Source organism: Aythya fuligula, chromosome 8, assembly GCF_009819795.1.
Source record: "Aythya fuligula isolate bAytFul2 chromosome 8, bAytFul2.pri, whole genome shotgun sequence".
Taxonomy (NCBI): Eukaryota; Metazoa; Chordata; class Aves; order Anseriformes; family Anatidae; genus Aythya; species Aythya fuligula.
In genome coordinates, this window is record NC_045566.1 from 6,684,452 (window position 1) to 6,697,172 (window position 12,721).

Genomic DNA, 12,721 nt, shown 5'->3' on the forward strand with positions numbered 1-12,721 from the left:
TTGGGTATTAAGAAGTGTTCTTCTGGACAGATTTTGTTCATGGTTTTTATAGGTTATCAACCAGTGTGTATGTTTTTAGTACAAAATTGGTGTTTGTAATAAACTGTATTTTCAGTTGACTAGCATCCACTTTGTAAGTCCCTTTTAATCCAGGATTTAACTGATCAGAGGCCTTGTGTGTGTTTGGTTTTAGCCGTCTTGTTTTTTATTTAACTGCCAGTCCAACGCAGAAGTACTTTCATCTTTACCACCATTGCACAAGGACAGGAAATGTCGAAGTCTTGAAACTGTGGCAACTTAAGTTCAGGTATTTCATAATGCTTTAGCCTGGAAGTGTACACTTCTACCACTGCAAAGAGAGGCCTGTCAGATTTCCAAACACATAATTGCTTTCAGTCTTGTGAAGTTGCAAGGTAGTAGGAACTTTGAAAATTTTATGTGGTTAGAGCCTTTCCACAACTCCACCTCTTCACCAAGAAATTCCCTGCACTTTTTTTTTTTTGTCTGGGTACAAACTTTCTGTTTGTCTCTCTGATTTACCTCATGAACTGGCAGAAGGTAGTCAGTATTACCCTGTCTTTAGACATAAAATGATTAAAACGATAATTCCAGTAGCATGCAAGAACTTCTAAGCATAAAGGTCTTTATGAAATGGAGTATCTTTTGCCTCAGATTTGTGAGGATTTTGTTTTCTTTCCTACTGTAAGCTGTAAATATAGCCCAATGATTTCCCTGCTGTGCATGCACCTCGGATGGTGGCCATGCCCTTTATCCCCACCTGCTCCATCTCTGTGACAGGTCATGGTCCTTGACTGGGACTGCGGGTCGCAGCAAGGCTGCGGTGTCTGGCAATGACAACAGGTGGATGGGTTTTCCAGGTCTGTGTCTCTTGCATTGTTGCCTGAGATTGCAGGGGCTTCACCTTGCTGATGCACGCAGGTATTCCTTGGGCTGTGCCAGGGTTGTTCTGCCAGGTACTGGTCTAAAGTATGGCCACTTTTCACTGCAGTGCACACCTCCAATAGGGTGCTTTAAAGCAACATTTTTCTAGTTCACTTTATGCAACTACAGTCTCGATTACTTGAACATAGGGGCTAGGAGAGTATTTTTTTTCTTGACATTGTTTTGCAAACATTTAGCTCTGGGCCTGTCCACCTTGAAACATGCAGCACTGTCAGAGGAGTGGCTGCAGGCAAACAGGGCCAGAAGAGCAAGAGCCAGCCCAGGGCTGCAGCAGACTCTGCATAGGAAGCAGCAGTGCTGCAAATGAACTAATATGTTTAAAGTTCAAGTAATTTATTGGACACCTCTGGGACAGGAGGCAAATATTAATTCCACCATCTGTAAGATGAGGATAAGACACAGATCTGGTTTCATAACTGTAGCTAAAATTCAATTTACATGTTATTTTGCATTGAATTCAGATAAATTACTTCGAATTAAGAATCATCCAGAACAGCATTGCACCTAACAACTTGAAAAAAATCATTTGATTTATTTGTTATATTTACACATTTGTTTTTAAGCTAAGATTTGATGTGTTGGTTTTTTTTGGAATGTTCTTGTGTAATCAACTCTAGTTTTAGCCCTTCACACCTTTTCATTATTTAACAAACATTTTAATAAAAGTAATTTTTTCCCTTAGCCCAGTAAGTATATCAGTGCTAAAAGTTCAAACTATACAAAGTGCCTAAAAAAGCATTCAGGTCAGTAACCAGTCAATATTTCTTTCAAATCTTCCTTAATCAAGTCTAGTAATAAATAAAGACTAATACCCATGTGACAATGATGCTTTTTAAAATTGTTCATTTGCCAGTTTTAACAAGATAAAAGAAACTAATACGTAATGTGGACATTGTTTTACGCTGAAAAAAAAAATTGAAACCCCAAAACAAAAACAAACACCCCAAAACAGACAAAAGACACAACAGAACACACATGGAATGATGAAAAGGAACAATTATTTCGCACTGAAAAATATTGCACAACTTCAGGTCTGTCTGCCCAGATTTTGCTCCACGTAATTAGGTATGTATGAATTAAGCACAAAATTGTGTCCAGATAGATCTATAGCAATTTGAGTGAATCTAGAACTGTAGATTGCTTTGACTTGCTTCTGACTGCAACTTGGAATTCTTCTCTACGTGAGCAGGTTGCTGTCAGCTACAGGTTTGATAAATAAATCAACGTGTTGATTCTATATTTTGCTGACCAACCCTTCAAAAGTTATTGGTGACATGCACAATTCTTCTATATGGTAAATACACAAAGTCATCAAAGTACTTGGGTCTTTAAACACAACTTGTTATATCGAGTCCTCAAACCATGTATGAAAAACAATCAAGAACATTCCCCGATTTGTTGTGGTTAACTTGAGACTGCATCTCATTTTGCAAGACCAAGACTTCTCAATGTTATCAGTGTTGCGTTTGAAGGTATAAACGTCACTGCAGGGTACAGTAAGGAAAAAAAAACAAACATGCTAAGTGAATAAAAGGCCTTTACAGCTACAATCTTTGCTAGCCCATCTCTTAACAAGCACATACTTTTTGCTGCAGAAATAAGCTAATGGTGTCATTCTGGCTATAGCAGTACTATTTTCCCCCTCAACTGCTACTACGACAGTCTGTGTTTATATAAACTTTGCGCTATATGCAGAGCAAGTTTTTTCTCATATCTGATTCTTATCTGCTTGGTGGACTGATGTGTCAGCCAGCAGGGCTTAAAAGATACATTTAATACAGGAGACTGAGATACAGTATGTTTATTCTTAACTTCTGATAACCTAAGAACTACAATAACAAGAGATGCAGTATCCATTTCCCGTGATTAAAAACAACCATTTTTAGGGAGAAAAAAGTAGAGTAAGTGATCAATGCTAGTGCTACATTAGTTCCAAATATCTTTTTCCAATTATGGTAGCTTAACTATTTATTGTCCATCCGTCCCCACTTTTAACTTGATCAAGTTAAAAAGTAGACATGCAAGTGTAAGGACTGTTTCATCGAAACCGAAGCAAGTTATAAAAACCATAATAGCATAATTTAATTTGTAGGACCAGTTTTGTATCTTCATATCCAGCATCACTTGCAGAAAAGGGATAATGCATCTCAGTTTGCTTACAAGCTAGGAGATCACTTTGAAGTCTGCATATTCCTAACTGCAAACAAAATATAGCACTTTTAACAGGTTATAAATAAACTGGTTTTCAAGCATAGAGCCAGCCCAACAATAACAATACACTATTAAAAAGACCTAAGGCAATGAATTCCATCTCCAATGGAAAGAAAAAAAAAAGAAAAAAGAAGAACTGTGCAAACAAGCTTAAAACTATTTCTTTGTGCCAGTGTTATAAAATGTAGATTTTAATAAAGCCTTGACCCAAATGCCAGGACTTGTGAAAAGAATCAAAACAAAAAAAAAGTTACTTTATTTAGGAAAAAAAAATACTCTTATCTTACTGCTAATAAAATTGGATACACGCAGTTTAAACATTTACATTGCTGTAACACTTTACAATTCCTATATATGGGTGTAAGAACAAACATTAAAAGACAATGGTGGGTCAAGGCTTTACATTAAAAATAACAACCTACTTTTTCTATAGTCTCTAAAATACTATGTTTTTTTTCCCAATATTTGCAGCCATTCAGGAATATTTTTAATGTATTTATTAGGAAATGTATATTTTGTGCATGATCTTAATTCCTAATTCCTGGCTCTTTGGGCTGAATGACAAAAGGATCAAACCCATTAAAGTGGATGGCCTCCTCGAAGGTTCAGTGGAGAAACCCTGGCTCAGTTAGTCTCATAGGATGAAAGCAGTGCTGCATCCACTGGCTCCATGCAGGATGGGCAGGTAAAGGATCTCATCAACCAGTCATCTATACAGTCCAGGTGGTAAATGTGCATGCACGGCAGAAATCGGATAGGGTCCCCATAAACAAAGTCCATCATACAAATGACACATCTGGGGAAACAAAAATTGTTAACACATTTAAGCTGCTGTTGCCGTACCACGTTGGGAGGAAAAGCAGTGTAAGATCTACTGGGTATGTCTACGTGAAACAAGCTTTGACTACTTGTAGATACAGCGAGGATTTCTTAGTTACGTCAGTGCTGGCTCCACCAAGCGCTGCGTCTCTTGGTGTTCTCTTTGCACAGCGTGCCCACGACTGCAGTGTTAGCAGAAGGCAGGAAGCCTGCAGGCATGGAGGGGACAGCTCAGCAGACTGCGTAAAATTAGTAATGGGAAAAGGGAGTCACAAAGGTGAGGAAGAAGCAACGTGGAACTACTTCCCAATGAAGAGAGGATAAAGGGGATGGTGAAAAAGACATGCATTGTATGGACGAGAGAAAGTAGATTTAATTCGTAGCAGGAAAGCAAAGAAGGATGAAGCAAAGAGGCTTCTGCATGGCCCTTTTTTCAGAAAGCTGTGTCAAATTACACCCAGATCAGGTTTCCTATGGCAATATCATAAACCAATGCAACACCCAAATTATTTGTTAGTTTTCTGTAACTTACTCTCTGATCTTCTTCTCGGAGCCGTCTCTCCCAGGATCATAGACTCCTTTAGGTAGATGCTGAATAAGGCCTATCCTCTGCGCTATTCTGATTTGTTCTTCTTCTGTCAGCTGTGTTGCTAGCCGAGTCTGGCTAGGGGTCGGATGATAAACAGGAACAGGGACTTGCTCCTAAAATTAAAATAGTTCAATTAAAAAAAGGCTTTCCTGGTATTTCCTAGCACACAGACAATGTACTTAACTTTTCTTCTCAGTCCTACAAGTGATTCTGTGATCTCCCACTCCTACTTTACAATTTTGGGGCTATAATTATAGACATAATGGGATGAAGGATTGAGGCCAGCATCTTGGGCAAGCAGCTGTTTGTGGTTGTTCTCTGCAGAAGCTTTTTGTCTCCGTGAGTCATTCACAGATGAAATATGTGCACAAACTCCACCTGAGAGCAGGCACATAAATCTTACAGGCACCTGGTGAACTGGCAGCTACTGAATCAAACAGCATAATGGCTTTAAGTTGCAAGTGGAAGAAGCCCCGATACTTGTACCAAAAAGTAGTTTTGCTGTTACATTTAGGAAGAATTATTTGCAAAGAAGAGGACAGCCGAGTCCGAGAGCTTCAGAGAGGAATGCTTTATGACTTCTGTGATAACAAAAATAACGTGAGCTATTCTAGGCCACCCAAACTCCAATCCAGAACTGCAGACTTGAATTCTTGCACGTTTAAAAAATGTTACCTGGACAATAAAAATAATTGCTTAAGTAAATAATTGATGTTCTACATTTTCTCTTATATGTTTATATAATTTTACAAGTTCTCCCAAACTGGACTTCAGCTGATGTATGTTCAGAACACTCCTTTCCCAAGCAAAAACTACGCGGTGTGCAGGTATTCTGCATTCCTTCCTCTGCCACGGTCTCAGAAGCTTCTTTGATCATGAAGGAGCTTTACAGCAGACATTTTCACATTTACATTAACACCTTGCCTCGCTTTTAAAGCATTTTTTGAAAGTAAATACTAGTTCTGAACAGGACATACTCCTAGGATAATACTGACCAGTAACCATAAGCCTACTGTTAAGAGAGACAACTTCTTGCAATAAGTCTATTTAACGGTGCTTCTTAAACAGCAGAAAAAAATCGACTTATAAACAGAGGAGCTGGACGGGCTGTCCCCTCGTGCTGCCCCTGCACCTGGCTGCTGCCAAAGGTGTGACATGGGACACGTGGACACAGCACCCAGATGGATTCCTCCAGCACACAGCCAGCTTAGAGGGACACCAGCACCAACCTGCTGGCACCACCACCTGCCTGCTCCTGAGCTAAGGTGACTTCTGCTGCTGCAAATCGTGGCGAGCAGGAGCGCAGCTGGGGGCAAGGCTCCAGGATGGCTGCAGGAGGCTCAGAGCCGCTTGCTGGCCAGAGCCGGCGATGCCTGGCAGTAGAAGCCCTCACTTAGAAGAAACACCAGAAATAAAAGTTTCCCTGGCAATGCTTTTAACACAGTGCCTACTGCTTGCAGCTCACCGATGGGGTAGAATTCAGCCCTCTCCTAATTCAACTACACCAGGGTTTCCCCCCTGTGATCTCCTCACAGAGGGCTTCCGAGAAGGTTTGGAGAGTGCTGATAGAGCCACGCTTCCAAAGAAAAAACGCCAGTGGTTCACAAAGTTTGATTAATTTCCTGACTGCTCTAGACTGCATTTCACAGAATCACAGATTTCTTTCAGAGCAGCTGCCTTCTAATGGTTTAAATTATCTGAAGTATTCTCTAATCACTGCTTGGCTAGAGAAAATCACCAGCTGAAGCTAAGGATGACCTGTCAGATATAACAGTACCCACGAAATGGCTCTGCAGCCTGTGACGCCAAGGAAATGAAGCAGTTTTTCTCCTTCCCAAATGCTGCACACCCTCTGCACTGAAGACAACAGCCTGAGGCAGGGCCCTGTCCTGGTCTTACACTGCAAGACCCCACAAACTATCAATAACTTTTTATTTTCAAGGCGCTGCTATACCTCTATGGAAGCACGATAATTAAATCAATAGGAGAGGAGGACATTACTGCTGGCTCCTTCATTTGTCACGGAGGAAGATGCATGAAACGCTTCACACCGGGAGACGGAGGCACCCCCCTCCCTGTCTGCAGAACAAGAGCAGAATAACAAGCACCACGCGCTGCCCAGGGCCGTGCAGGGGCAGACAAGGGGAAGGTTGGGGTAACGCAGCTCCCCTCAGTATGGCCACAGCTGCAGGTTTTTTTCACAGAAACGTAAGGAAGGCAAAAACAGGAGAAGGAAAAGAGATCAGGAAACTCAAAAACATCTGACAGCAGCAGGAACACCGACCTGCAGGTGAATGGTCCTTCAGGGCAGCAAACCCACCAGCTCAGCATGACACATGCAGCACAAGGAAATCGCAGCTAAACGAGGATCTGTCACAAGGTAAAAGCCGTCACATCTGGGACAGCTCTGAAATGAGCAATCAGGCCTAACAGGCGGCTGGTGGCTGCTTCAGGTTAAGTTTTGGGCAGCGAATGAGTGTAAAAGGCAGAAAATGAGCATGACTTTAAGCACAGGAAGGCCAATCAAGGCAGAGACGCCTTTCCCTTGCTCGGGTCAGTTACAGGCGCTCGCTGTCAGCAGGCCCCTCACCTGGGGGCCTCTCGGGCACCACTTCAGGGCCCCTCTCCCCGGGTGACTTCTGCCCACAGAGAGGAGCAGAGCACGGGGCTGGCAGTGCACAGACCCCTGTTCCCTCCAGATGCCAAACCCACAAACGCTCTCCCCAGTTCTGGCACTGTTTGCAGTGCCCGTCCCTTGGGCCTCCTGGTTCAGGCTCCCTCGGAGCAGAGCTGCTGCCTGCCCCATGTCTGATAGCCACGTCTCACACACCCAGGGGAGGCAGGAATTTATTATGGTTGTCAGCTGTGAGCCCCTGCAAGTTCACACAGCAGACAGGAATCTCTTGTCAGATGGGTGAGGCTGGGTGCAAACCATGCTGTCTTCCAGCACGAAGCCTTCCTACTTGGGAATGTGAGAACCCGGGAGGCGGAGGGCTGCCGAGCTGCTGTGAAAATGCATAAATCGTGGTGCTGTAAATAAAAACGAGTGACCGCTCAACACCCGTGATCCCCTGCACTTCCTTAACGTCTGACGGCACTCTCATCTCCTCTGGTTGCTGCAAAAAGCCTGGAGGAAAGACACCACAGAGATGTAAGAGCACGGCCCCGCAGAGGGAACACAGCAATGACCGCTTCACGCCTGGCCTCTCCCCGCGACAGACACAGACGAGGCGTGCCTGTACCTGCCTTGTTCTGAGAGCACCCCAGACTGTTTATTCACAGCAATACTCGCCCTTGGCAAATCTCCTGCGGTTTTTATCAGCCCAGGTCAGCACGAGGTCCCGCGCAACCCAGCGGGGATGTTCCGGGGTAATGAGCTGGGGATTTAAGGCTTCGCTCAATCAAATTACATTTGTGGCTACAGGCCCTCTGACATGCATATACACAGAAAAGATCGTATTACCCATGTAATTATTATTACAGTCCAAAGACGAGCAGGGATTTATTGCTCTTCTGTCTCACTTTTCCCTTATCTCCCGTGGAAAATGTTTTTGCAGACAAAATTATGAAACACTGGCTTTCTAGCCAAAGTCTCTGTTATTTATCATCGGATAAAGACGTCAGGCGTTTCGAAGGGAGATGAAATTTCAATCTAACTATTCCTCTTTGAGAAAAAAGAAAAAAAAGGAATGATAAAGAAGGCCAAAACAATCAAATCTACATGTTAGTGTCAGCCAAAGAAGTAAAAATCACTCCCTGGCACTCACCAATGACTACATCCATACGGGGAAAATAATGATGAAACACCTCAGATGGCCACGGTCCCAGGGATGCACCCGCTGCTTCTGCCTTGTTCAAAGGCAGATGCTGTCAGCACACCTCCCCCTGGCTTCCTGTGCATACAAAACCTAATTCCTGATCGTCCCTCGTGTTTATTTGGCCCTCAGATGACAGCATAAATTCAGACTCAGGACTACAGTGGTGTTTGTATCTCCACTCCACCCTGGCTCCTCCTCCCCCAGGGGTAAGGGGGGCCGTACAGGGCATCTGGAGGTCTGCGTGTTTCACTTCTCATGAAAATAAACGATTCCACACTTTGCTTGAAAGGCCCAGACACTGTTCCTGCATGTGGATTCCCAAGCGTGCTTTGGTTCTTGCATAGAAAATGAGGTTTCATTCAGCACAATTTTTTGTTTGAGGTCTTCTCATCTATGCAACTTATCCTGGTTATTTATGCTGCTGTAAAACAGCTTTTATTTTGTTTTACAGCACTCTCATCTTGTTCTTGCCAGTGTAATGAATCTGTAATACTCTGAAAGCAGGTCAGTGGTAGATCAGAAACTCTTAATCCCTGGATAAAGATTATTTTAAGATCCCTCTACGCCACATATCAGCAGTGTGCTATCACGGCTTTTGTTTGTTTGTTGTTTTTAATAATTGCACCAACATGCACGACTCACCCTTTCAGGAAGGGCAAAGGTGAGACAAATAATTGCTCACATTTCATAGCTCCAGAAGTTAAAGCCTCACTGCCGTCCCTGACAGCCTGCCCACTGCCACCCGTTTTCCACGACTGACCAGTTTGCTTCATTTCCATCTTTATATTTTCTTCCTCCAATGCTCTCGGTGTGTGTCACCCTGAAGTGCTTATTTGCACTTTTACACCAGCACATCTGTTCAGCACAGGAGACAAACTTCCTCCTACCTACGCTTATCTGAAGTCTTTTTTACACTTCCCCAATACCGGTAGGTGCAGCACTCACGCTCCTTGTGGCTGCTGCTAATTAATTAACACAAGTCTAGCAGTTCAAATTGAATTTCCCCAATCGCTCCCACAGCTCCTTTTTGAAATCCCTTCACTGTGCAAACGCCTGTCTCGAATCGTGGTGTCTGAAGGCAGCTGCTTCGCGTTACGGCTGCACCAGGGCCACGTCTGTTCCACTGCTCATGTCCTCGGCCACCGACGGCGAAGCCATGCGGCAGCTCTGTGCCCGCTGCGCTCACCTGCTGCGTGTCCCACCCTGGACGTGAGATGCAGAGAGCCTGAACAACCCAACCTAGGCATAAACAGCTGCAGTTTACAGATGTAAAGGCAGGAGGTGAGAAAAAATAAATAAATCTTGGTTTTTCTGTCGCTCGCAAAATCCCCAGTGAATTTCATGAAACGTTCTCCTCCTGCTACTTTATTACTCATAAGAAACTAACTGGGATAATGGTCCAGAGGCCTTTTCTGGAAATGCCATTCTGATCTGGGTGAAAAGACTCAAACTCCATCTGTATGTTAATACACACTCTGAAATAATATCCTCCCCCAAGACATATTACTGTAAAACCACTCGCCGCTATAATGTGCATTATACTGCAGCTACAGCTTACTTTAATAATCCTTCGAATATTACGAGCAGGCTGCCAACTATAAAAGCCTTTTTCTGCCATACAGAAGAGAACAGTTCATTTATAAAGCTAAATACCAGCTGCTATAAAACATCATGTAATGAAATCGTTACCCAATCTTTTATATTCCTGCTTCCAGGTAGCCAGTCAGTATAAATAACTGCGATAGCTGAGCACTTACTCTAAAAAGTCCTTTTTGAAGCAGAATTCCCTCGTCACACCTCTGCCATTTGGAAGAGGCAGCTGGGACAGACAACCAGACCCAACACATGAGCACCCCAGAGCCGCCCTGGCTCCAGCTGGAACCTGAGCATGGGTTTGCCCAGCAGACCCGCTGCATGTAACAGTAACACAGCCAGAAAAGAGATCAGAAACGACATTAACACCATATTAAGCAGAACTGTAATTGAGGCTTTACCAAATTTGCAAAGGAGCCAAAGAGTGGTTCCCTTTGTTCGTGGGAGATGCGTGAAGATCCACGTAGCTCCCCCCTGCCAATGGCACCTCGCAAATGGGTTCATTGCCTGGTCTCCTAAACACACATCTGCCTTGGAAATAGTTACAATTTCTTGCATTTCTCCACAATTGCATCTCTTACAATTTCCCAAATTCCTTCCTAAAGAGATTAATTACACAATTTAAGTTTAAAAGTAAATTTGATTCATCTGGAACTTTAAGGCCAATAAAAGTCTATTTAATTTTAAAGAATTATTAAGGTATCTATCACTGCTTGCTAGAGAAAGTTTACTTTAACTGTTCGTGACCATTTTAAACAAAACCACCTTACTTTTATTTCCCTTTGTTTGATATGTTCCTTGGTAAAAACTGAGAGCACTGAAGGACAAAAGAAGACCACAATATAAAATGTTTCACATCTTAGTTTTGCGTTTATAGTTCAAGTAACACAATTATCACTGAAATATTAACTTAAACCACAGAATTGTCATGCAGAGCGAAACGTGCACTTGCCCATAGCAAGTAGGCGAGCAAAGCACAAAAGAAGAGCAAAACCCCTGGCATCTGGGATGTGCTCAGGTTTGTGCACGCTTCCCATCAGGGTGCTCCTGAGGAAGATGAATGAGTTGAATTCTGAACTGGGTGTTGTACACATGGGTGGTCATTGCTGTAGCAGACTAAGAAACTAGTCTGCAACAGAGGAAGGGAACAAAGTCCCTGTGTTGTTTCTCCAGCTAGGAAGCAGCACCTGGTTTAAGCCATTTCCTTCCAGAGTTCTTGGTGTAAGCCCTGGTGGTTCTGCAGCAATGAAGTAGCCTTACTTAAACTACTACTGCTAAAACTGCAAAAACAGCCCTCTGCCTTTTTTCCACAATTAACCCGCTGAAATGTCTGGGAAGTGCACCTGGGGAGTTCCAGCAGGCAAGCACCAGCAGTGGGTCCTGGCTGCTGGCTCTTCCACCCCGTCCTACCTCGAAGATGGAAATCGCCTGCTGCTCTGTAGTCACCTCGCCTGGAATCTGATTATCATCAATGCAAACCTAAATACAAGAGATTAGCAAGAAGGGGTGGTAGGGGAAAAGCAGTAATTAAAAAGCAGTAATTAATCCCTGGAAGCACAATCTCCTGACACAACCAGACAATTTTTACATTTCCAGGCTGTGCAGCAGGTTTCTCTGGCTCCAGGGCTGTATCCTTGGGCACGTTTCCACTGAACAAGTCTGCTCATCAGCTCCATGTCGGCTTCAGCTGTCCTTGCTCCCTTCTCCACTGACCCCACCAAGCTTCGGGGTGTGGATTTCTGCAGGCTAACACACACACCAGCACATCCTTACTAGTCTCAAGCCATTGAATTGCCCAAGAGAACTGACTCCATCTCCAGAAAGAGCTCCCAACAGCTCTGCTTGTGCCATCAGGCCACAACTAACGAGATAACAAAGTCCTCTCACTACAGCTCCCGGCGTGTTTATTTTAACAGGTTATTTTTATATGGGGAGGGGAAAGATCCACAAACAATTTACAAAGCTTCACGCATTTCTGTCAAGCTGTTGCAATGAGAGGAGCCAGGGAAGAACAGTTGTCCCCAAACGTTAAATTAGGGGCGCTCACAGACAGAACAGCCTCCTCGCACGCCCCAGGGGTGACACAGCAAGGCAGACAGCTGGGTAAGGAGAACACGGAGCAGACAGGGCCAGCAGTCATCCCTGCAGCTGGTGGTAAGAGAAGAGCACATGTACGCGAGTCATCCTACCCCATGAGCAAACCACAACATCTGCATTATTGGCACATGTTCTCTCCCACTTGCACCAAGTGGTTATCTCTGCAGAAACCCCTTCTTAGGTCTGGCAAGCAGAGACAGTTATTATAGCACCACCGCTGCCCTGTACACAGCACTTATGGTTCGAGCAAGATGGTTGCTGGAGAACTGAAGGGCAGGTTCAACAACAACAAAGCAACTGAAGTTTGGGGAAGAAGAAAAAACAGAGAAGCTTGGTCCTAGACAGCGGTGGGGAAAACACCTAAATCTCAGTGAGACCGACTCCTCTGCTTGAAGGGTCCAGAGTGAAGCTGCTGTGTCCTGCTGACTGCTGGGGAACCACCGTGACACGTCCCAGACACCGTGTCCCACGCACACCTACCCGAGCCACCCAGGGCTGTGACTCACTCGGGCTGCAGCAGACGAAAAAGCCCAAGCTCACGCGCCTCTGAGACGTGATCCTGGCCCAATCCCACCATCCTGTAGCCCCGAGGCACTGCTGTGCTCAGATGCTGTACACAAACCAGTATCAC

General features: G+C 44.1%; 1 protein-coding gene across 1 annotated transcript in view; it reads right to left on the reverse strand.

Moving 5' to 3' along the window:
* Positions 1–502: 502 nt before the first annotated feature.
* Positions 503–12,721, reverse strand: part of RNF11 (ring finger protein 11) — a 32,447-nt gene continuing 20,228 nt past the window's right edge. Inside the window, exons 2-3 of the mRNA XM_032192082.1 lie at positions 4,526–4,695; positions 503–3,970 (exon numbers count right to left, since the gene is read on the reverse strand). Coding sequence (XP_032047973.1) covers positions 3,799–3,970; positions 4,526–4,695 — 342 coding nt within the window. The 3' untranslated portion in view covers positions 503–3,798. The remainder of the gene's footprint in view (positions 3,971–4,525; positions 4,696–12,721) is intronic.